Source organism: Capra hircus, chromosome 8, assembly GCF_001704415.2.
Source record: "Capra hircus breed San Clemente chromosome 8, ASM170441v1, whole genome shotgun sequence".
Classification (NCBI taxonomy): Eukaryota; Metazoa; Chordata; class Mammalia; order Artiodactyla; family Bovidae; genus Capra; species Capra hircus.
In genome coordinates, this window is record NC_030815.1 from 40,861,362 (window position 1) to 40,886,967 (window position 25,606).

General features: G+C 35.8%; 1 protein-coding gene across 3 annotated transcripts in view; it reads left to right on the top strand.

The window, feature by feature from the left end:
• Nucleotides 1-25,606, top strand: part of RFX3 (regulatory factor X3) — a 341,608-nt gene that overhangs the window by 50,077 nt on the left and 265,925 nt on the right. For 2 of the 3 annotated variants that reach the window (XM_018052027.1, XM_018052029.1), the window contains exon 2: nucleotides 10,310-10,383. The exons of the other annotated variant lie outside the window; for it this stretch is intronic. In XM_018052027.1, the coding sequence (XP_017907516.1) occupies nucleotides 10,353-10,383 (31 nt within the window). In that variant the 5' untranslated portion in view covers nucleotides 10,310-10,352. The remainder of the gene's footprint in view (nucleotides 1-10,309; nucleotides 10,384-25,606) is intronic. 3 annotated transcript variants of the gene reach the window in all.

Genomic DNA, 25,606 nt, shown 5'->3' on the forward strand with positions numbered 1-25,606 from the left:
CAAACATTGTAATAAAATGAGTCACACAAGTTTTTTTTTTATCAGTTTGCATATAAAAGTTGTGTTTATACTGTTCTGTAGTCTGTTAAGTGTGCAGTAGCATTGTGTCTAAAAAAATAATGTATACCCCTTATATATGCAAAGTATTTCTTATAGACATAGCACATTTATACTAAGTATAGTTTGAAGCACTTAAATATTTCTGCTTTGCTTTTATTTTTTAAGAGAAATGTTTAGCAAAATTAAAAATGTTAAATGATTTGTAAGAAGAAACAGCTGTGAAGGATTTATGATTTGAAGCTATCATTTGGAAGAGGAATAAAACTAAATTTTCATTCAGTGACCATATTAACTGCTTTTTAATCAATATTTTATATTAAAGGTAATAACATTTGAAAGTTTACAGAGCCTCAGGGTTATGACAGTTGGCATTATTTTAAATGAAAATTATTTTATTTCAAAAGTTATATATGCTTAATATAAAACATTCAGAAAATACAGAAAGGCTTCCCTGATGGCTCAGATGGTAAAGAATTTGCCAGCAGTGTGGGAGACCTGGGGTCACTCCCTGGTTCAGGAAGATCCCCTGGAGAAGGGAATTGCAATCCGCTCCAATATTCTTGCCTGGAGAATCCCATGGCCAGAGGAGCCTGGCAGGCTACAGTCCATGGGGTTACAAAGAATCAGACATGACTGATTGACTAGACACACACAAAGGGAGTAAAAAAAATCATTCTCCTCAAAGCTTACTACCCATCTTCTCACAAGATTGCTGTTACATCTCAGAATTTCTCTAGTGAGTTTGTATGGCATTCTAGGGTATGCTTCTGGCCACACAAGTGCATGTTTCCTTTCCCTTATAAACACAGAAATATGTGCATATTGTCATAAAAGTTGTCCTGTTTTAACTTTTAACACATATTATTTCATGATAATAATATTGTATGCATTCTTTTTGGCATATCTGCTTAAGCAGCTCTCTAGCTAGACATTTAGGTTGTATTCTGAATTTGGGGTTTATGGTTAATTACTGTACATACATCTTTGTGCTTCATCCAATAATTTTCTTTAAATGAGTTCTTAGGAATGTAATTGTTTGAGTAGAAGGCTGTGTACAGTTCAGTGTTTTGCTCTCTAGATGGATCATGCCGTTTCATACTTGGAACAGTAACACTTAAATGTTTCATTTCTTTCCATGCTTTCTGCTACTAGGTGTGATCAATTTTTGTAATTTTTTTGTATTTATGCCAGTTAGATAGTTGGAAAAAAAATCTCATTGTATTTGCATTTCTTTGTGGGAAATTCTGAAAGAGATGGGAATACCAGACCACCTGACCTGCCTCTTGAGAAATTTGTATGCAGGTCAGGAAGCAACAGTTAGAACTGGACATGGAACAACAGGCTTGTTCCAAATAGGAAAAGGACTATGTCAAGGCTGTATATTGTCACCCTGCTTATTGAACTTCTATACAGAGTACATCATGAGAAACGCTGGGCTGGAAGAAACACAAGCTGGAATCAAGATTGCTGGAAGAAATATCAATAACCTCAGATATGCAGATGACACCACCTTTATGGCAGAAAGTGAAGAGGAACTAAAAAGCCTCTTGATGAAAGTGAAAGTGGAGAGTGAAAAAGTTGACTTAAAGCTCAACATTCAGAAAACGAAGGTCATGGCATCCGGTCCCATCACTTCATGGGAAATAGATGGGGAAACAGTGGAAACAATGTCAGACTTTATTTTTGGGGGCTCCAAAATCACTGCAGATGGTGACTGCAGCCATGAAATTAAAAGACGCTTACTCCTTGGAAGGAAAGTTATGACCAACCTAGATAGCATATTGAAAAGCAGAGACATTACTTTGCCAACAAAGGTCCGTCTCGTCAAGGCTATGGTTTTTCCTGTGGTCATGTATGGATGTGAGAGTTGGACTGTGAAGAAAGCTGAGTGCCAAAGAATTGATGCTTTCGAACTGTGGTGTTAGAGAAGACTCTTGAGAGTCCCTTGGACTGCAAGGCGATCAAACCAGTCCATTCTGAGGAGATTAGCCCTGGGATTTCTTTGGAGGGAATGATGCTAAAGCTGAAACTCCAGTACTTTGGCCACCTCATGCGAAGAGTTGACTCATTGGAAAAGACTCTGATGCTGGGAGGGATTGAGGGCAGGAGGAGAAGGGTACGACAGAAGATGAGATGGCTGGATGGCATCACTGACTCGATGGACATGAATCTGAGTGAACTCCGGGAGATGGTAATGGACAGGAAGGCCTGGAGTGCTGCAATTCATGGGGTTGCAGAGAGTCGGACACGACTGAGCGACTGAACTGAACTGAACTGGTAACTAATGGCAGTTTTTAAAAAAAGTATATTAATCACTTTATTTCTTTTGATGATTGTCCACTTATATCATTAGTACCCTTTCCTATAGGACAGTGTCGTCTTTTCCTCCTCCTTCCTTCTTTTAAATTTCAAGATTTCTTCATAATAGAGGGACATAAACTTTTATTTGTAATTTGTACTCTACATATTTTGCCATTTAAAAATATTTGCTGTTTTATTCTTTTTGTTTTGTTCTTTTAGAAATATTTTAGAATGTAAATGTATTATTTTTTTCTATTGATACTCCTAAATTATAATAAGACCATTATAACTCATGATTCAGTACATGGGTTAAAGATTAGATATTTTAAAAAGTGGTGGTAGTTTACTGATTGGAAACCATTTTGCATATGAGAAAGGTGGTGAATTGCTCATATTAGTTAGATATGTTTGCTGTAATTCCAGTTTCAACTGCAAATAAAAAAGAATTGTGTGTGAGAAAGATATTTTGATGGAGTTTGTTGTAGTTACTTTAAAGCCAGATAGTCCTGGGTTTGTTTATTTCTCTTTAATTTAGATGGGAAGCATCTATCAAGCGCCTATTATACATTAAACATTGAAAATGGATTTTCCACGTACTAGCTGTGTGACTGTTGGCAAGTTACTCTGAGTTGTCAGTTTCTTGACTCAGTTTATTTATTTGAAGAAAGGAGATAACTACTTCGTTGAGTTATTGTAAGGATTAGTTATAGTTTACTTGGAGTATTTAGCAGCAACTGACATTTAATCAGAAAACAATAAATCATAGTTTTAGTGTTTTTGTTCTTTATATTAATGATAAATAATTTTAGCCCATTACTATATACAGTAATATTGCTGTGATAGTATTATAATTTAACATATTGGGTAATTAAGTATGATTATTATAATTTTATTAAGAGAGAATGGTGCCTAACTAGATTTACTATACCTAGAATCCTGTCAGATAAATATTGCTTCCTTTTATTTGTATAGCACTTTTGTTTTCAGAGCTCTTTCTCATTTCTTGTTTTATTTGCTCTGTACAGTCTTCCTATAACATAAGCAAGGCCTGTATGATTTTACATTTTACAGTTGAGGAGCTGAGGATTGTAGAGAATGAAAGACTTGTCCAAGGTCATATGGCTTATAAGTGGTTTTCAGGTTCATTTCCTTCCGCCTATAATTAAGATTCTCACAGAACTTAGATTGACCTTCAGAATGGAAAGGAACAGAATAAAATTTGACTATAATTGCCAAGTCTTCATTTAACTATTCATTTATATTTCTTGTGGTTGCTCCCATTCTAGTCATCTGAACATTGGCTTTAATGTTTTAATAGTCTATTATGTTAATGGTGGTTACAATGAACCATATCTGGGGTATTCACACCCTTGTGAACTCTTTTTTCTTTCAGTTTGGACTAGGCCTTACTTGTGGCTCAGCTAGTAAAGAATCTGCCTACAATGTGGGAGACTTGGGTTCGATCCCTGGATTGGGAAGATCCCCTGGAGAAGGGAACGGCTACCCACTCCAGTATTCTGGCCTGGAGAATTTCAGGAACTATATAGTCCCTGGGGTCGCAAAGAGTCAGACAAGGCTGAGAGACTTTCACTTTCACTTTCTTTACTTAACAAACAGAATGCAGCAGAGTTAGAGCTGTTTGAAGTCTGAGCATAAGCCTTAATAAAACTAGGTTACTTTTATGTTTTTGGGAGACCTAAACCATTATGTCAGAAATCTGGCTACCTTCCTAGAGGAATCATGTTGAACCAAGGCCACATGGAGACAGAGAAGAGAGAGAGAGAGAGAGAGAGAGAGAGAGAGAGAGAGAGGAAATGGAAGGAGGATCAGAGGCTGTGGAATTATGTAGAGACAGAAGCCCAGCCACCATAATCCTAGTATTCTAGTTAAGCCCAGTTCCTATCTTCCAGCTCAAAGCAATTGTGTGAGTGACCATCAGCAGGATGAGCAGACGAACTGCCTAGCTGAGCCTAGCATAGTTTGCAGAATTATGAGCAAATAAAATAGGTGTTTTTTTTTTTTTCTTTTTGAGCAGTAAGTTCACCTAGGTTGCAGAATTATGAGCAAATAAAAATTGTTTTGAGCAGTGAGTTTTGGAGTGGCTTGTTGCCCAACAGTAGAAAAGCCTGAGAAGCTTGAAGTGTACTTGAAAATAAAAATCTTGCTCAAAGATGTCTCCCTTTCTTGGCCCATTTTGACACTTTTGGTCTTTTTGTGGTTTGCTAATATCCAGGAGTGTTGAAAAGAGATGACAATAATGAGTAACTTTCCTCTCCAGAAGCTCTTAAATGCATAGATTTGGCAGGATACTTGGATAAACCTGAGGTAAACCCTATTTCTGTGATGAGTCTCTTCAGAGAAGTCTCAGGAGCTAGGGTTGCTTCCTCGGTTCAGATGTCAGATTCTTCTTTGTTGAGTTTCACACTCTCTCTTTTGTGGCTCTTTTTATCCCTATCAAGTTGAATTGGATTTGGCCTACGTTTGCCAGTTAAGAACTAGATAGAATAGTCTTTCTTCCTCTCTTGAACTTGTCCAAAAAGATGTGGGAGGTCTTTAGGTTTGAGAGTAAAGCTATGACATGGACTCACCTTTATTTCTGATCATTCAGATATTACTTAACAGGAAAGATATATTACTGTGAGACATTACTTATGTAGTTTATCTTTTTCTCTCACAGATCAGTTTCTTCCTATTTAACTATAAATATTGCATATTTTATTCTACAATTATAATTTAAAAATTATAAAAATAAAAACATTGCAAAATGTTTTATAAGTTTCTACTAAGTATAATTTTAAAAACAATTCTGTTGTTAAAATGCTTTTTGTTTTTAAAAAATACATGAAGATTTATAATATTACAGAGTTTGATTGGCTTCTAGATTGCTGGAGTGAAGGCCTCAATGTACTCCCTCTCTGTATAAACACAACAAAAACATGGGCTACACAACTAAAATCAGCCATTTCAGAATTATGGCTGTTGATCAGAGCCAGAGGATGAACTAAAAGTTGTCTGTCCGAGAGAAAACTACTGAACAATGGACGATGGCAGTGGCGTCTGATTTCTGTCTACTCCCATTTTGCCTCCTTCCCCAGCTTGTGGTATAGCAAAAGCTGGTAACATTGTAGACAGTGGAGAGATCTGACCACTCCTGGAGGCCCATGAAAAGCACCATATCTAGAGCACAGTTAATGTTTTGCCGGAACTTGCAGCTCCCTGGGAAGACCCAGCTCTCAGAGAGAGACTGGCTGTTGAGTTGACTCAGAACTCAGCTCAGCTGGAGGGGGAAAAGGCCTACGCTTTGGACTTTGCTGAAACAGTAGCCTCTCTTGGCAACATCTCCACCATTTAAGGCTGTGATTTCTGGTGGGGCAAACAGGAGCCTGGCCAGGAACTTAAAAGGAAATCCTTGAGGATTAGCCAACCCTAGGGAAATTTGAAATGCTCCAAGTACTTCTAAGATACCTAAAAGGCTATAGGATGTGCAAGGCTTTGCATATGCCCAGGAAAGACCTGGGAAAGGAGAAGATCCACCTCTGGCTGATTTTGAGGCTCTGTGCAAGAAGGAAGTGAAAGCTATGGCCATCTTGAAAGCTACCTGAAGTTAAAAGGTGTGACTTCTCACAGATGTTTCTTTGGCAAAGGGTGGAAGAAACACAGGCAATTAAAAAAATCTTCTGACCAATCATTGGTTGATCACTAAATTATACTGATCCAGGAAGCCAGGCTTAAAAATAAAAACCTGAAATAACTCCAGTCCAGATCAGTTGCTCAGTCGTGTCTGACTCTTTGGGACCCCATGAATTGCAGCATGGAAATGGCAACCCACTCCAGTGTTCTTGCCTGGAGAATCCCAGGGATGGGGGAGCCTGGTGGGCTGCCGTCTATGGGGTCGCACAGAGTCGGACACGACTGAAGCGACTTAGCAGCAGCAGCAGCAGCAGCAGCAGCAGGCCTCCCTGTCCATCACCAACTCCCGGAGTCTACCCAAACCCATGTCCATCGAGTCGGTGATGCCATCCAGCCATCTCATCCTCTGTCATCCCCTTCTCCTGCCCCCAATCCTTCCCAGCAGTAGGGTCTTTTCCAATGAGTCAACTCTTTGCATGAGGTGGCCAAAGTATTGGAGTTTCAGCTGCAGCATCAGTCCTTCCAGTGAACACCCAGGACTGATCTCCTTTAGGATGGACTAGTTGGATCTCCTTGCAGTCCAAAGAACTCTCAAGAGTCTTCTCCAACACTACAGTTCAAAAGCATAAATTCTTTGGCACTCAGCTTTCTTCACTGTCCAACTCTCATATCCAACTCTCACATCCATACATGACTACTGGAAAAACCATAGCCTTGACTAGACGGACCTTTGTTGGCAAAGTAATGTGTCTTATTTTAAATAACTCAGTAGCCACATAATACAGGGGATATATAATTAGTTCATGAAAGTACTAAACAAATAAACAGCACCAAGAAAAAGAACAGAGCTAGTGATTAAAAAGTTTTAGTGGGGCACTGTGGAAGATTCTGATAACAGAATTGTTAAAATGTGTTATTTAAAATGGCTAGCTTTCAACACAAAAATTATGAAATCTTGAAGAAAGAGAAAAGTATGCTACATACATGGTAAAAAGTGAAAAACTACCCAACAGAAAAGTACCCCTGTGGGAGTCTAGATTTGGACTTAAAAGACAAAGGCTTTAAGTCAGCTATTGTAAATATATCTAAGAAACTCAATGAAGCCATGTGTATAGAACTAAAGAAAAATGTGAAGTTGTTATCTTACCAAAGAGAATATGAACAAGCATAGAAATTAGTTTAAAAGAACCATATAGAAATTTTGAAGTTTAAAAGTATGATAACAAAAATGAAAAATTTACTAAAGGGGCTCAAATAACTGATATGAGTTGGTAGAAGAAAGTATTAGTCAACTTGAATGTAGCTCGATAGATATTATCCAGTATGACGAGTAGAAAGGAAATGAAAGTGAAGACAACTTCAGGAGACGTATGGGACATTGCAAATGTATCAACATACACATAATGGGAGTCTTAAAAGGAGAAGAGTGGGAAAAAAGTATATTAAAAGAAATAATGACAGAAAACATCACAATCTTGCTGGAAAAATATTAATTTATGCATTAAAGAAACAGTATACTCCAAGTAGAATAAACTCAAATATAGACAAATCATAGACATCAAAATCTAATTTAGACATCATAGTCAAATTAATGAAAGTGAAAGACGGAGGAATCTTAAAAGCAACAAAAGAAAAGTATTGATAGCTGACTTATCAGAAACTATGGACACTAAAAGACATTTTCAGAGTGTTGAAGGGAAAGAAAGACTGTTAATCAGAAATTCTGTATCTTGCTAAAATCTCTTTCAATGATGGAGAAATTAAGACATTTACAAATAAGCAAAAACTGAGTTTGTTGCTAGCAAACTTGCCCTACAGGAAACATTATGGGGAATATTTCAGGTTGAAACAAAAGCATACTGGACAGTAAACGTGAAGAAATACAGAGCAATAGTAAATTGATGAGATTATAACATAACAGAGAAGTAGTTTTACAATAATAATAAAAAGGCAAGGAAACAGAGGCATATTGGAGGGAAGTTTTAAATTATTACTAAAATTTTAGTGTTAATCCAAACTCAGGTCAGTTGCTCAGTCATGTCCGACTCTCCACGACCCCATGGGCTGCAGCATGCCAGGCCTCCCTGTCTCTCACCAACTCCAAGAGTTTACTCAAGCTCCTGTCCATTGTGTCGGTGATATCATCCAACCATCTCATCCTCTGTTATCCCCTTCTCCTCCCGCCTTCAATCTTTCGCAGCATCAGGGTCTTTTCCAGTGAGTCAGATATTCATATCAGGTGGCCAAAGTATTGGAGTTTCAACTTCAGCATCAGTCCTTCCAATGAATATTCAGGACTGATTTCCTTTAGGATGGACTGGTTGGATCTCCTTGCTATCCAAGGGACTTTCAAGAGTCTTCAACACCACAGTTCAAAAGCATCAGTTCTGTGGTGCTCAGCTTTCTTTTTAGTCCAACTCTCACATCCATACATGACTACTGGAAAAACCATAGCTTTGACTAGATGGACCTTTGTTGGCAAAGTAACATCTCTGATTTTTAATATGCTTAGGTTGGTCATAACTTTTCTTCCAAGGAGCAAGCGTCTTTTAATTTCATGGCTGCAGTCACCATCTGTAGTGATTTTCGAGCCCCCCCAAATAAAGTGTGTCACTGTTTCCATTGTTTCCCCATCCGTTTGCCATGAAGTAATGGGACCAGATGCTGTGATCTTAGTTTTCTGAATGTTGAGTTTTAAGCCAACTTTTTCACTCTCCTCTTTCACTTTCATCAAGAGGCTCTTTAGTTCTTTTTCACGTTCTGCCAGGAATGTGGTGTCATCTGCATATCTGAGGTTATAGATATTTCTCCTGGCAATCTTAATTCCAGCTTGTGTTTCATCCAGTCTAACATTTCTCATTATGTACTCTGCATATAAGTCAAATAAGCAGGATGACAATATATAGCCTTGGTGTACTCCTTTCCTGATTTCGAACCAGGCTGTTGTTCCATGTCCAGTTCTAACTGTTACTTCTTGACCTGCATACAGATTTCTCAAGAGGGAGGTAAGGTGGTCTGGTATTCCCATCTTTTGAAGAATTGTCCACAGTTTGTTGGGATCCACACAGTCAAAGGTTTTCACATAGTCAGTAAAGCAGAAGTAGATGTTTTTCTGGAACTCTCTTGCTTTTTCTATGATCCGGTGGATGATGGCAATTTGATCTCTGGTTCCTCTGCCTTTTCTAAATCCAGCTTGAACATCTGGAAGTTCAGGGTTCACGTACTGTTGAAGCCTGGCTTGGAGAATTTTGAGCATTACTTTGTTAGCATGTGAGATGCGTGCAGTTGTGTGGTAGTTTGAGCATTCTTTGGCGTTGCCTTTCCTTGAGATTGGAGTGAAAACTGACCTTTTCCAGTCCTGTGGCCACTGCTGAATTTTCCAAATTTGCTGGCATATTTAGTGCAGCACTTGCACAGCATCATCTTTTAGGATGTGAAATAGCTCAAGTAGAATTCCATCACCTCCACTAGCTATGTTTGTAGTGATGCTTCCTAAGGCCCACTTAGCATTCCAGGATTTTGACTGTAGGTGAGTGATCACACCATCGTGATCGTCTGGGTCATGAAGATCTTTTTTGTGTAATTTCCATGTAATAGCATATTTATATAATCTTTAAGAAAATGTTACCATAGAGAATATAGGTCAGTGCTTAATTTTACAGTACTATCGGATACTTATCTATAGGTTTTAGAAATATGGTATAAGAAAAATGCACTGATGTGAAGTTAGTGTTTAAAGGTTCAGTTAACCCTGGGTTCTTAAAATGTAGCTTTGTTTGCTTGGAAATGAAAAAGCAATGTATGGAAATGAGAGATACTCTTTATTTTTTTTTTCTGAAAGTTTGGGTGTAGAAAATTTAGTTCTTCACCTTCCTCTAAATATGGAAAAGGAACAGTGAGAAAAGTGCTTTGGGGGAAAGAGGAGATCATGGCAAAAAGGCATCTTGAGATAAATGCACATAGGAAAGGGCTGTCAAAAAAGAGTAATATTCTGGACACAATATTTCAGAAGTCTTGAGAGGTATTTCTGCCTGCGTTTTCCATATATTGTTGATTCTGTTCTCCATCAGTGCCCAGCCCAAATGAGTATGCGATCTCATAACAAAGATTGTTCATTGTTCAAGCTGCCACATTTACAATGTCTTCCATATGCATTCAGAAAATATAACACGTTTAGCTTAATAGTGTGAAGAAAGTTTAATTATATCAAACACTACATGTAATTTTCTTATTATAGGAAAAGTGATTAAATTGAATATTTTTATTACTGATTTAAGCTATCATTTAAATAAAAACATAATTCTCAATCTGTTTTCAGTCCCAGCACAGTTGAAGAATATAGCACAGTTGCCTCAGTATTGATGGCTCGCTCTACTGGGAGCATCTCTCTGGGTGAGAGTAAGAAATATTTTAAAAGTCCTCTAAGTAATTCTGATATGCCATATCTCTTTCCATTAGAAGTAATAAATTTAAATCATAGGTTCCTAGAATTTTATAGAAATTAGTGTTACTGAGATTATAATGATTAATATTGAATCTACTCTTGTTAAATTATTTTATTTCTTAAGCAAGTTAGAGTGAATCTTTCAGTACTTTTTCTGTGAACTTATCAGAGTTTTCAAGATGTTTTTATTTCTATGGCTTTTCTCTAACTAGACTAACCATTTTCAAGTGCAGTACATTAACTGTATGTGCATTGTTGTACAACAGACCTCTAGAACTTCTTCAGCTTGCAGAACTGAAACTTTATACCCTTGAAGAATAATTCTCCTTTCTTCCTTCCCCTTTAGCCTCTGGTAATGACAATTCCACTTTCTAAGAATTTTACTATTTTAAATATCGCAAATACATAGGATCATTCAGTATTTGAGATTTTGTGACTGTCTTATTTCACATACTGTAGTGTCATCAAGGTGTTGTAGAATATGACAGGACTGCCTTCTCTTTAAAGTCTAAATAATGTTCCATTGTACAGGCATACCTCATTTTATTGCACTTCATTTTATTGTGCGCCTCAGATAGTACACTTTTTTTTTTAAAGCAAATTGAAGGTTTATGACAACCCTGCCTCAAACAAATCTGTTGGTGCCATTTTTTCCAACAGTATTTGTTCATTTCTTGTCTTTGTGTCACATTTTGATAATTCTCCCAATATTTCAAGCTTTTTCATGATTATTTTTGGGCTTCCCTCGTAGCTCAGTCGGTAAAGAATCTGCTTGCAATGCAGGAGACCTGGGTTAGATTCCTGGGTCAGGAAGATCCCATGGAGAAGGAAATGGCAATCCACTCCAGTATCCTTGCCTGGAAAATCCCATGGACAGAGGAGCCTGGTGGGCTACAGTCCATAGGGTCACAAGAGTTGGACACGACTTAGCGACTAAACCACCACCATGGTGACTTGATATTCCTATTGCAAAAAGTTATGACCCACTAAAGGCTCAGATGGTTAATATTTTTTAGCAATAAAGTATCTTTTAATTGAGATGTATGCATTTATTAGACTCAGTAGTGTTGCACATATAATAGACTGTAGTATAGTGTCAATGTAACTTTTATATGCATTGGAAAACCAAAAAAATCACATGACTCACTTTGTTGGCGATATTCAGTTTATTGTGGTAGTCTGGAACCAAACCTGCAATAGCTCCCAGGTATGCTTTTATGTGTATACTATTTATGCATTTATTTTTTAAAATTTATTTTATTGAAGTAATAGTTTTCTCTTCAGTGGTTTTTTAATTGAGGTATATTTGACTTATACTGTGTTAGTTTCTGCTGCACAGCAAAGTAATTCAGTTTACACATGTATATATTCTTTTTCACATTCCTTTCCAATGTTGTTTATTACAGGATATTGAATATAGTTCCCTGTGCTATATAGTAGGACCTTGTTTATTCATTTTATATATAATAATTTGCATCTACTAATCCCAAACTCCCAACCCATGCTATCCATTTATTTATTAATGGGCATTTAGGCTGCTTCCATTTCTTGGCTATTGTGAATAATGCTGTAGAGAAGATGGGTGTATAAATATCTCTTAAGATCTTGTTTTTAGTTCTTTTGTATATATACCCAGAGGTAGGATTACTGGATCATTTGATAATTCTATTTTTAATTTTTTGAGTAACTTCCATATAGTTTTTCATAACAACTGCACCATTTTACATTTCCACCAACAGTACACAAGGGTTCTAGTGTCTCTGCATCCTCACCAACACTTGTTATTTTATGTTTTTGGTTTGGTTTTGTCCCATAGTGACCACCCTAACCATTTCTAGGTCTATAGCTTTCTGCTAACATGATATTAGGCCTTTATTTACTTCTGAATCACTTTCTAAAGAAACAGAATAGTTACTGCAAATCTTCACAAACTGTTTACTGACTTCAAATACTATAATACTAACTGGGGCTAGTGTTCTAAACATATTACATTGAGTGTGTAAAACTGGCCATTTGAATTCCTTCATACTTTATCAACTATGGTCCTCTTTTGCAATTCATATGATACTACATTACACATCAGCACCTTCTAAGGCAAAGATAAAATGCTTTTGTCTGTACCTCTAATTTCTAAAACGGTAAGCTTGCATGATCATAATGGTGATTTCTGTCACTGAATCGCTTGTTTCCAAGCAGTCCATAAATGCCACATCTTCAGATGCATTACTTCAGCGTATACCTAGGCTGCTTCTCTGATGCTCTCTGAACATGGTGTTCTCCATTTCACTTACCCTAATGCATCCGTCTGTGAATTTTTCTGTCATCTGTTCTCCACAGATTTCTTCCCTAAACAGGGTTGTGTTGCCAAAAACTTTGCTTCAGTGTGGGTAGACCAGCTCTCTTACAATGCCCTATATTGAATAAACTAGCCATTTAATAGTAAGTATGTCTTTGGGTGTGCTTACAGTCTTATTCAAAACAGCAGATATAATGCTTGTAGTTCATCTAGTTTTAAATAGCTGAATGAATTTCGGCATTTTCTATTTTACAAACATGTAGATTGATTGGGAGCCAAATGTTTCTAATTTGTCTTGAACTTTTCCAAAGATCATACTGCCATGTTGTAAAATTGGAGGAAAAGCCACTTTGAATATGAGGACGTATCTCTTTTCAAGGCTGGACTCTGCCACTTGGCTGACAACGTATATTTCTAATCCTCCAATGCAGAAATCTCATAAGTAAGTTTAGATAATGATACATAAATTTTTATTTTAAAGGCTTCACTGATACTGTAAGCTTGTGTTTTTAGCAAATTTTTTAACCAATTCTACACATTAGAATTTTCCTTTTACAAATAGTGAAGATGAAGGGATTTTTGTTGTTGTTTAGTCAGTAAATCATGTCTGACTTTTTACAGCCCAATAGACCGTATCCCACCAGGCTCCACTGTCTGTAGGATTTCCCAAGCAAGCATACTGGAGTGGCTTGCCATGTCCTACTCCAGAGGATCTTCCCGCCCCAGGGATTGAACCTGCATCTTCTGCTTGGCGGGCAGATTCTTTACCACTAAGCCACCTGGGAAGGGATTTTTAGACTCTGGTAATACTTTTATCACTTGTATCTGACAGGAGGTCTCTTCTGATGAGTTTGTTTCTCATAGTTTGTCCATTAATTGAAAAAGTCAGTACAGCTCATGAAAGATGACGACGTATATGTTCCACTAACATCTTAACTCAAAACATAAATGTCTTTGGGTTAGGGCCAAGGCCTTTCCTTTGAATGGGTGTGCTGACTGGAACAATGCATCTTTCTTAAATCTATTACATTTATTAGCAAATAATTTTCAGTTTATACTTTGTTTCTGTAATGTAGATTAAAACTTTAGAGAATTGAAAAGCAATAGTTTTCAAAGTGTGGTTTCCAGACGAACAGCATCAACATCACGTGGGACTTTCTTAGCATGCAAATTTTTGTTTTCACCCCAGACTCACTGAATCAGAAACTAAGAGCGTGGGGGTCTACAATCTGTTTTTATAAGGCCTCCAAGCTAAAGTTTGAGAGCCATTGTTCTACATTTTACAATTTTCATCAGTTTTTTATATTTCTCTTATCTTTGGTCTATTTCAACATGAGTGTTACATAGTGACTTGCCTCTATTAAGTCTATCAAAGCTTTTGAAGAAGTTTTTAAAGATACTTTAGCTTTTGTTTTTGCTTTCACTATTTGTCTAATAGGTAATTAAATTAATTACAGGAACAATAAAACTCCCCTAATCAGCAAATACTGATGATTTGGGGAGAAGAGACACTCAGCATTGGGGAGCAGGGCTGTAAGGGGTGGACCAAAGAGTAGGCCACATCCTGTGAGTTTTCAGCACCCTGTGGGCATCTGTCCCTTTAGAGGGAGAGGAAATGGAGAGTGTGGGTTCAGTTAGCAAGCTGGGTAAATGAAGACTGGTCAAGAGAATTTCTCATATATTGTGATATTTTCCTGTGTAAGCTTATCAATTTCTGTGATCCTTACTTTTGTAGCCCTTAATTCAATACTTGAATATTAGACTTCTGTTTGTTAGTCTATGAGTAATCTTAACTGGAACCTGAAGTTTGAGATTTGTTTTTGATGACTCCTAGACCTCTTAGGTCAATGTGGAGAAAGCAGAGAACCCACCCAACAGCCCATGGAGGAGATGGACCTATTCTCATTGACACCAGGCAGGAAACTGCATAGCAGCTGATAGTTTAAGTAGAAAAGATAGAAACGTTGCTTCCTAGCCTTAGACTATAACTCTTGCTCCAGTTTATAGGGCATACTTTGATTTGGGAGAAAGCAGTTAGACAGTGTGGGGATAATACAGTTCAACACATCATGATGGCTGTTCCTACCAAAGTGCAGGTGGTGAAATAGTTGCCCATCATTGAGATACAAGACTTCCCAGGTGGCGCCAGTGGTAAAGAATCTGCTTGCCAATGCAGGTGATACAAGAGACATGGGTTAGATCCCCTGGAGTAGGAAATGGTAACCCACTCCAGTATTCTTGCCTGGAAAATTCCATTGACAGAGGAACCTAGTGGGCTGCAGTCCATGGAGTTGCAAAGAGTCGGACATGACTGAGCATCTGTGCATGTGATGTGAGCTACAAAAGGTGTTATGTAAGTCAGTCTGAAATCTGGCCTGCTGAACTGAAAACAGTGCTGTTTGGCTACATTCTGGATGGAGTTTTGATTGAGCTGCTTTTCTAGATATATGTTTTAATTATTTGTATGTTTTTAGCCACATTGCTAATCTCCCAAAGGAGAAGGGCATAAATAACCTATCTGTCTGTATCAACTCTGGATTTTCTTGTTACTGCAATAGTTGGGTCATAGTACCGCTGTGAAACATGGACAGAAAACTACCTAATACAAAGAAAATAACTAACGTATAACAACATCAGATACTGAAACAGTTGTTCAGTAAAATAGCTGTACTGGACACACTGAAGTTCAGATGCAGATTTGATACTGCTTAGTATTCGTTCTTGAGTGACACAGTAACTCTGTCATTCTACTTACAAAGTAATGGCTGCTATAAATCTGATTTAAAAAAGGAGTGGCCGTTGCTTAAATGCTTAAGATGGACTGGAAATTTTGTTAAAGATAGGCTCTAAATTCATGTATTTTATGTGCACAGCATAAATTGTAAGTCTCTATTTAAATTCCACTTTGTTGTCTGGAGAAAGATTTAATAAAAGCAATGGAACTTTAGTTTCATACCAAACTAGAGTAAAAGGAGAATGAAAGGTAACAGATAATAATTGCTGAATAAGTTTTGAATGGTAACTATAGGGGCTCTACAATCTGTTTTTATAAGGCCTAAGTGATGTATAAGTGTTAGGTAATGTTGTTATTACAAATATTCCTCTAGAATGTTATTATCTAAGTTTTATAAATGGGTAAAATGAATTACGAAAACTGCTGCCTTGCCCAAAGCCACTTCACTAGTAGGTAGTGGAGCTAGGATTTGAACTGTGTCTGTTTAACCTCAAAGCCCAGGCTTTTAAACACTACTTTACACCTTAATATACGGTGCTTTAATATTCCTGGCCTGCTTTCAGAAACTTCTCTCTTCCTGTCAATTCCAGAGATAACATTCAATAACTTGACAACAGTGACCTTTCTAAACAAATATAGAGTGTTACAGAACCAGATGGCCCAAGATTATATTTTATTTTTCTGGCTCAAAATGAATTGCCTGCTCTTGGAATGATAAAGTCCAAAAAAGAACCTTCTATGGCCCCAGACTTCATCAGGCCACAGGACCAGCTAGTGCCCTTTATCATGAACCAGTCACGAGTACAAGGTCTTATGTCTTTATCCCATAATTTAGATAGGGCCTAATGAAAGGGCAAGAAGCTGCTTTCCTAAATGAGATCATTCTAGCCTTCGGTAGTGTCAGTGCATTTGGGTAGAAAGATTTTGAGGAATTAATGACAAGAAGGCAGTACTACTGATTGTCCTATTAAGTGGATATGAGCAAGGAGAAGTCTGATTTATAATTTAACAAACTCCCAAATTAGGCACCTTTTTTTTTTTTTTTTTTTCTGGTGGGATTAAGGTAGGATTTTTCTAATGTGCAGAAACTTGTTCTTGATCATTCAAAATCTGAGTGGAAATCTTTTTGACAGTCATAGGCAGATATCTTTGGAAAATAAATTCTGTATTGGAAATGTAAGTTACGTCACATGTAAGTGTAAACATGATGCCTTCATGGGCTCAATTCCATTGAGTAGGCTTCAGAATTGGAGAGACCACGTTACACAGTGTAGGCATAAAAATGTTTTAAAGATATGTTAAAGCCAACTTGTAATTGACAATAAAAATTACAATGACAAAAGAAACACTGAACTTGGAGTCAGGAAGCCTGTGTTTAAGACTTTGACATTACTCTGATGGATCCTTCAGCAAGTGGTTTGAATTTTTCTGAGTCTCAGTTTTCTCCTTTGTAAAATAAGGCCAGAATACGACTATTTCCAGCCTTGTTTCATTACAGGGCTGTTTTGAGAACCAAAAGACGAGCATGTAACAAAGTTCTGGTGATGTACAAATAGACCCTGTTATTATGGTGGCCTCTAGTACCTGATGGGAAGTGTCCTGAGTTGTGAGTAGGGCAGACCTGCCTTTGGAATTACTCTGTTATTTAGTAGTTTGTTGATTTGTGACGAGTTACCAAAATCTTGAACCTAGTTTCTCTCACCTGTATATGATAATAATCCCTCTAACAGAGTTGTGAGAATTATATTAGTTGTAGATGCTATTTTTAGGTTTTTATAAAATAATCAGCTGGGAATTATGTTACCTTGAACAGATGTCAGAAAGTGAGAAAGAAATAGCCAGAGGCTTCTTATCTGTTCCCAAATGTCTTAGCAAGATAAATAATCCAAAGAATAATAGAATGTTAGTGCTAAAAGGACCCTGGAGGGTCACCTATCTTATCCTCCTCATTTTAAGACAAAGGATTGTTTCCCAATCATATTTTTTCATTTCTGCTTTGTGCATTTGGATAACACTCTCACCAGCATCATCAGTTGTACAGGATGGCAACCACTGCTCAATCTTGATAGATACAGATTTTTTATTTTTTTTTAATTTTTATTTTTACTTTATTTTGCTTTACAATACTGTATTGGTTTTGCCATACATTGACATGAATCAGCCACGGGTGTACATGAGTTCCCAATCCTGAACCCCCCTCCCGCATCCCACCCCATATCATCTCTCTGGATCATCCCCGTGCACCAGCCCCAAGCATCTTGTATCCTGTATCGAACATAGACTGGCGATTCATTTCTTACTTGATAGTATACATGTTTCAATGCCATTCTCCCAAATCATCCCACCCTCTCCCTCTCCCACAGAGTCTAAAAGTCTGTTCTATACATCTAGATACAGATTTTTTAAAATGTAGAGTTAGAGAAGAATTCTGCTTGGGGATAGTATTGTGTTATGAAAAGGACCTGGGCTTTGTTGGCAAAGTTACAATGGAATTTTGATCCTGTCAATTGCTAGTTAAGGGACAGTAGAAATTTTACTTCATGTTTGTTTGGTCCTTAACTGTACTATTTCTTTACCTATCGCACGGGCCATGTCTGTGTCTGTAGCTTAGCCATTTCCACATATGAGTCTTTGGATCTGAGATGACTTTGCTTTTTATGCCATTAAAGATTCTTGACCTTTTCTCCCTTGTCTCCTGAAAATACAGTAGTGATTCCTTTAGATGGAAAGGAGAAGTGGTGGGTTAGATGTAGTTAGAAAAGACCTCTCTTTAAGGCTGGTTTAGGGAATTAAACGTGAAGCTATTATTTGTAAAACTAATTTTGTAAGGCTATTTGTTAGATTTTTTTCTTACGTGATTGAATTTCAATTCATCTATGTTGATTTTGCTTATATTAAGGGGTACATAGGTTTAATTCTCTAGAAAGCTAAATGCATAGTGTTTTATTTTTTTATTTTTTTGAATAGTGTTTTAATATGGAATTTTAAAATACTGTTAAGTGTATTCTTGTGAGAAGAGCTCTTCACAAGAAATAAAAGAATAATGTTTTATCACTGAAAACTTGGTAAGAGCAAATGTGGAGAATGTTCATGTTCATAATCAAGAATAATGGCCTTTGTATACTATTCCATACGTTATATAGTGATTTTTTTTAAAACTTATTAAGAGTATTCTTTTCATTCTTGTTTGATATTTTCTGGATAAGAAATATACAAACTAATTAGCTATTCAGTTTTAGATTTTAATGGAACTAGATTGAAAAATGTAAGATTGATAGATAAAACACTACATGATACTACATAGAAGGTGGTAACTCAGTGTGAATTTTCTGTTACTTATCAGCATTTTAACTTTGGAATGAGTTTTTCTTTCTCTTCATTAAATAAATGGCTAAAATTTCTCCTTTGATCATCTTAACATAATTTCATTGCAACCACTAGTCTGTGGGGTTTCAGTTGAATTTTTTAAATATGGATTTATGTGGAGAGGGTTGGTATCTTTCTAAATTTTGACTACACTAATTAGAGAACAGATATTACCAGTATTAAAATGAATTGGTTTTGAAAAGGGATACAAATGCTTAGTCTTACATTTTGCAACTTGTTTTTACATTGTCCTTCAGTATGTTTAATATTTCATAATGAGATATGTTTTTTCGGAAAAAGAAAACAATTGGGCAAAAATATGAGAAATGTTTTCAGTTGTCCAAGGCTAATGTTGACTTAAATAGGTCTAGGTCTTCATGGTTGACAGCTGCAGATAATTAGCTTTTTCTTTCTTAACAAAGAAAGCAAATGGAGCTGCAAGACATTCATTGCCTTTTCTGTCATCATCATCATAATGTATGTATTTAACTTCTGCAGTTCCTTAAATTGATTTAGTGCTAAGCTGCCTACGTTACATATAATAGGAGTGACAAGTGAAAGCTGCAGCACATATTTGCGTGGCAAAAGGGAGCTGTGATTGACAGCAGAGCTCCTCTCTACAAGAAATAGCAGTGTTGTGGAACTCAAAAAGGGCCAGATACATAATTCTTAAAATTTTCGAGCAGATTCATGAAATGAATTTTAAGAATTGATTGCCACTTGGTATATTTGAGTGTCTGTGTTCTTGGCTCTGGGTGAGGGGCACAGACGGACAGAATCTCCCCTGACTGCTGAATGTGAGGAAGTTCCTTTTAAGCATGTTAGGATTGGTAATTTAAGATTGATACTTACAAATTATAGATCAAATTATGACTCTGTTTTCAGTAACTGAAAATTCCTTCAGCTCTAACCTGTTCCCTTTATTTGAAGAAGTCAAATAATACATCTATTCAAACAAGAATTTTAAGACCATAAAGCAAACTGTTTTTTTCAGTGAAAATACTCATTTTCACATGTTTCTAAAATCTGAAGGATCACTTCTGGAAAGATAATTGTGTAACATGTCGTGATTTCTTTTGACCAGAGAGTGGCTAAGTGTGATCATCTTTCAAAAGTACTAAAAATACCCTGCAGTTCCTTTGTTTGTTCAACACATGCCCAGAAGCTATGGTTGAAAAGATACTTGGTGATTGCCGTTGAATAATATTCTTTGAGGAGCCCAGAATGCTGGGCTTCGTACCATGCCATGGGAAATGCATTTTGTTTTGGTGGCAACACCTTGTATGTTTGCGAGGTGGACGGGAGCCCTATAGGTCTTTGTACATTGGCAGCCTCTACTGGCCATTGCAAAAGTGCAGTATTGACCTCTGTTCTTTCCACTCTGGGTTGCATAGGATTTTATTTGGCCCCAGCTCTCTGTTGTTGTTCAGTCTCTAAGTCATGTCCAATTCTTTGCAACCCAGGGACTCAGCACGCCAGTTATCCCCTTTTAAGAACTAGCTTATCTGTTGGATCTCAAGTTATAGCTATTAAAGAGCTACCAGTCCGATGCTTTTGTCAGTAAACTAATATAAAGAATGGGATTTTTTTAGAATCTTGGGAGAGGTTACACATATAGCCCTGCCCTGAGAAATAATTTCCAACCAAGAGGTGAGATAGATTTGATCTTTTTATAGATTTTAAAATACTTTCTCAGTTGCGTGCTTTGGATAGGAATTTACTTATTACTGGTAAATAACTCTGGTCTCCTGGAAGAAAGCCTTGACTCAGTGATAGTTAATTAAACAGATACTTATTTGTTCTTTAGTTTTAGGTGTATCAACTATTTTAAAAGTTTCCAGAAAGTGGGCATATAACTCTTACTGGGCTTTGTGACTGTAGATACCTGTGGGGATTTTTGGAGGGTTTGGACTGTTTAGAATATAAATTACAAATATCTGTAAATAAAGGATCCAAGTGCAGTAAACCCTGCATTATTCTGGCTTTAGTAGTAGAGATTTGTATAATGTGTTTATCTTTGTGTTTGGGAAATAATTTGACCACAGTAGATGATTTCCTCAACAAAACAGATCTGTTATGACATTTCAGTTTTGTACGTGGCTCTACTAGTCTTCTGCTTATTTTTTAGTCTCTTGGCATTTCAAATAAGATACCTAGTTGAATCTTTGTGTAGTCTTACAGATACTGACTTTCATTCCTATGGCTTCCACTTATTCCTGGATTATTAGAGTACCAGATCTCTTTGCTACCAGGTTCTGTGCATTCTAATTCAACCCATACGTCACTACCATATGTATTTGACTAAAATGCTACTTTTATCACATCATGCTGTTTTTTTTTTTTAATGATTTATTGTTTTCTTGAGAAAAAAGAACATAATAGTATGGAGAATGGAGCAACAGAGGAGCACTCAGGTAGGTGTAGAAAGGTCTGGGTCTTTTTCTCTCCTTCTCTGTTGCTGTAGTACTTTAAGCATAAACATATGCCTTCCAAGTCTGTTTCCTCATTCTACAAAATCATTTTTTGTGAAGTTTGGTTGAGATAACATATGTGAAATTGCCATGAGCTCTAAAGAACTCTCTACTTTCATTGGCTACAGAGTAAAAAAGACCAAAATCCGAAGACTAGAATTTCTCCCCAAACTGCTCCATTTCTGTACTATGCCTGATATATAATAGGTACTCAATAAATGTTGCTTGGATAAATAAATCCTGTCTTTCCAACTTACCTTGTACTTCTTTCTAATCTTCCAATTTAGGTAAGTCTCCGTTGAAATTGTTGTTCACATAGTCACATCTATGTCATTCTTATGTTCATCTTTTTCATATCCATGTTCAAAAATGATCAGGTCCCTTATATCTCAAATGAAAGTCCACTTTTGCTTTCTTTCTTACCCTAGCAGTCTTCCAGTCCTTATATATATATATCTAAATGGCATATATACCATTTCCTTCTCCAGGGGATCTTCCTGACCCAGGGATTGAACCCAGGTGTCCTACATTGCAGGCAGATGCCTTAACCTCTGAGCCACCAGTTGAGCTCATTGTTAATAAAAGTGTCCTGTATGTATGCCTTCTCTTTTCAGGTGTACTATAAGCTCTGGCAATACAGGAATATTAGGTTTTTCTTTGTAGTTACTCTTTAGGAATATTTTAATGTGACTTGTAATGTACTCAGATTGATGCATTAGTAAGTATTGGTTTATAATGCACATGCCAGGAGATAAAGTTTAAGACAAGGATTGGCAGGATGTTAGAAGTTGAGATACTAAGATACTTTCAGACCACTGATACTCTGATTTATAAGGGTAAGATTCTGGGAAAAAATAACTTACATGTTATTAGTTTTCTATTTTATTAAAGTATCCTTTAGAATAGATGTTTTAATGAATAAGCCGGTCCTCATATACTAGTATAGTTTCTTTGCAAATATAAATGAAGTGATAAAAGGCATAGAAATCATAGGGATGCTAGAGTGGCTGACTTTTCCACTGATAACTGTTTGGGGTTTTTTTAGCATTTGGAGTTTTACATATTCAAACCAAACAAATTGCCATTATTTCTTGAATAGGTAAGTTACCAGACATTCTCACTAATGTATGTCTTCAGCATATTATTGAGTGCTTTTATTTTTAATTGGTTTTATTGACCCATATTTTACATATAATTCCCCCACTATCACCCAACAAGAACATTTTCATCACCCCAGCAAGCTTGTTTATGACCCTTTAAAATCAATCCTTTACTTCCTTCTTGGGCTTCTGGCAGCCACATCTCTGCTCAGTGTCATTGTTGTCTTGCCTTTTCTAGAATGGAATCATACAGTGTACAGTTTTTGTACCTGCTGTACCTGTACGTGTATCATGTAGTTTGTTCCTATTCATTGTATGGCTGTGCCACAATTTGTTTTTTTTGTTTAATAGTTGATGGATCTTTGGAGTGTTTCTGGATTTGGCTATCATAAATAAAGCTATTATATACGTTTGGTACAAGTATTCATATAAGCATATGTTTTTGTTTCACTTGGGTAAATGAGTAGGAGAAAGATTGCTGAGTCTTACGATGAGGAAATATTGTAATGTTATAAGTGACTGCCAAACTATATTTTCCAAGTGTACCATTTTTGCGTCTCTTCTGGTAATGTATGCGTTCCAGTTGCTCTGCATCCTTGCTAATACAAGTATTGACAGTGTTTTTAATTTTAGCTCTGGTTACATTGAGTATGTAGTAGTAGTAGTTTATTGCAGTTTCAGTTTGTATTGCATAGAGTGACTAATGATGTTGAACATTTTCACATACACTTACTGGTAATTTACATATCCCCATTTGTAAAGTATCCATTTACTATTTACATTTACTTTAAAAAAATATTTATTTTTAATTGAAGGATAATTTCTTTACAGTATTGCATTGGTTTCTACCAAAAATCAACATGAATCAACCATAGGTTTACCCATGTCCCCCAAAATCATGTTTTTGTCTCCTTATTGAGTTATTTTTAGATATTTACATATTCTGAATATAAACCCTTTATCAAAAATATGTTTTGCTAGTTTTTCCCCTCACATTGATGTGCTTGCATATTCATTTTCTTAAATGTGTCTTTTCAAAGAACAGAAGTCTTACTTTTGATGAAGTTCATTTATCAGTTTCTTTCTTTGGGCTTTTTATAGAGTATTAAAAATTTTGTCTAACCTAGTGTCATTTAATTTGTCTGTTTTCTTCTCGAAGTTTATCATCTCTTTAGGTTGATAATACATTTTAAGTTGATTTTTATATATGAGGTAATGTAAGTTTCATGTCTTTCCATATGAGTATCCAATTTTTTCAGCATCATTTGTTGAAAGCATTATAATTTCTTCATTGAATTACTTTGACACCTTTATTGAAAATCAATTCATGATTTATGTGTGGGTGTATTTGTCTTTTTGTCTTTTAGTCTGTTAATCTGGTAAATTACACTGATTGATATTCTAATACTAAGCAGCTTTTAAATTCTAGGATAAGTCCCATTTTTATCATGATTTATTACACTTTTTATGAGTTACTGGTTTGATTTCTTAGGATTTTGTTACAGACATACTTGCGTCTGTTTTCTTGAGAAATATTGGTATTGATTAAATTTTCTTAAAAATATTTTTGTCATTTTTTTAAAAATTAGAACCATGCTGGCCTCATAAAATGAGTTGGTGAACGTTCCCCCCTCTTTTATTTTCAGAAATAGTATAAGCACCAATTGATTTATGAATTGGGAAACACAAAAGTTCACTTATGTTACTCTAACAACTTATTTATTATCACAGAAATAAATATTTTAGTATATGATATAGGGCATGTTATTCCTTTCAGATGTTCTCCAAATGGTTATTTCTTTCTAAAACCAAGATAAAACAATAAAATAGCTTATATAGTTATGTTCATGCAGATATTTGCAAAATTTGACATGCAAAGCAAATGTAAATTTGGATGAGAATTTGTTTTCAATAAACCATAAATACCTGATATTGTATTTCATAAAGATGTTAATATTTGCATTTGCTCTTCATTAAAACATTTTGTACAGTCTTTTGTACATTCTTGTTAATTTGTACTTTATACTTCAACTTCTTAAGACTTGTCAGTGGTAATTGTAATTGCAGTGAATTTTTGAAAAAATTTTGACCTAGCATAATATTGTTTTCATTGTACTTCTTCCTAGCCAGAACCAATTCCTTGAAAGGGCAATAGTTCTTAAATTTTATCTTTTTATCTGGTAGATGGATTTCAAGTGCTTAGTTGTCGATTTGACTAGACCTTATTGGATGGCTTTTTACACGGTGATGTTAAAATCATTCTACCTTCCTCCAAAGCATATTCTGTGGGCTTTAGGATGAGTAAAAAATGCTGTTTCATTAACATAGTATCTGTTAAAATTGTTTTGGAGGATTGGGAAATTGGATTAAATGAATAAAAATTGTGAACCATACTGTTTAATAAAGAAACATGAAGCTCAATTTATGTTTTCATGCAATGAAAATTGTTATTCTCTGATGTACTTTCAAGAGTTTTAAAAATTTAACATTGCTACAAGATTTAAAAACATTTGTTACCTATGTTTTTCTATGTAGCTTAGACTGTAAACCCCATGAGGAGAAACCCTATACCCTGTAAATCATCTAGTGTATTCTTATCTTTATAAATATCATATAACGTTTATTAGACTAGTGAATTTCAAAACTACCTGAAAAATTTAAATTACATGAAACAGAATTTCACAAGATGCTTAAATGGATCTTTTTGCATTTTTTTTTGCTCATTATAGCAGTCATGAACTTGAAATTTTTCTCCTGTGTAAATTTGCTAAATGCTTACTTTGCAGTAAATACCACTGACATAATGACATAAAATATAAGAATCAAAACTTCTAACTGAATCATTAAACATATTGTTGATATTTTGCATGATTATATTTTAGGAAGTATTCACCCCGTGAGTTGCATTTACATTTATTTACTGTATAGAATGACATAAAAAGGCAAGTTACTAATTACTGTATTAAAGGCAGCTATGATACTACTACTACTATACTGTACATTTTAAATGAATATTAGTGAAAGAAAATAGGAAAGAAATATTAAATCTCAAGAGTGTCATAACTCACTGGGAAAAAAACGTATTTTGTAGATTACAGTAGTTTGTCATTTTACAAGAAAAAATCATTCTGTGAGAACATTAAATACATCAAAGTGAGAATATAAAGAAGCATCGGTAGGCATGTGTAATTCTCTGTTGTACAT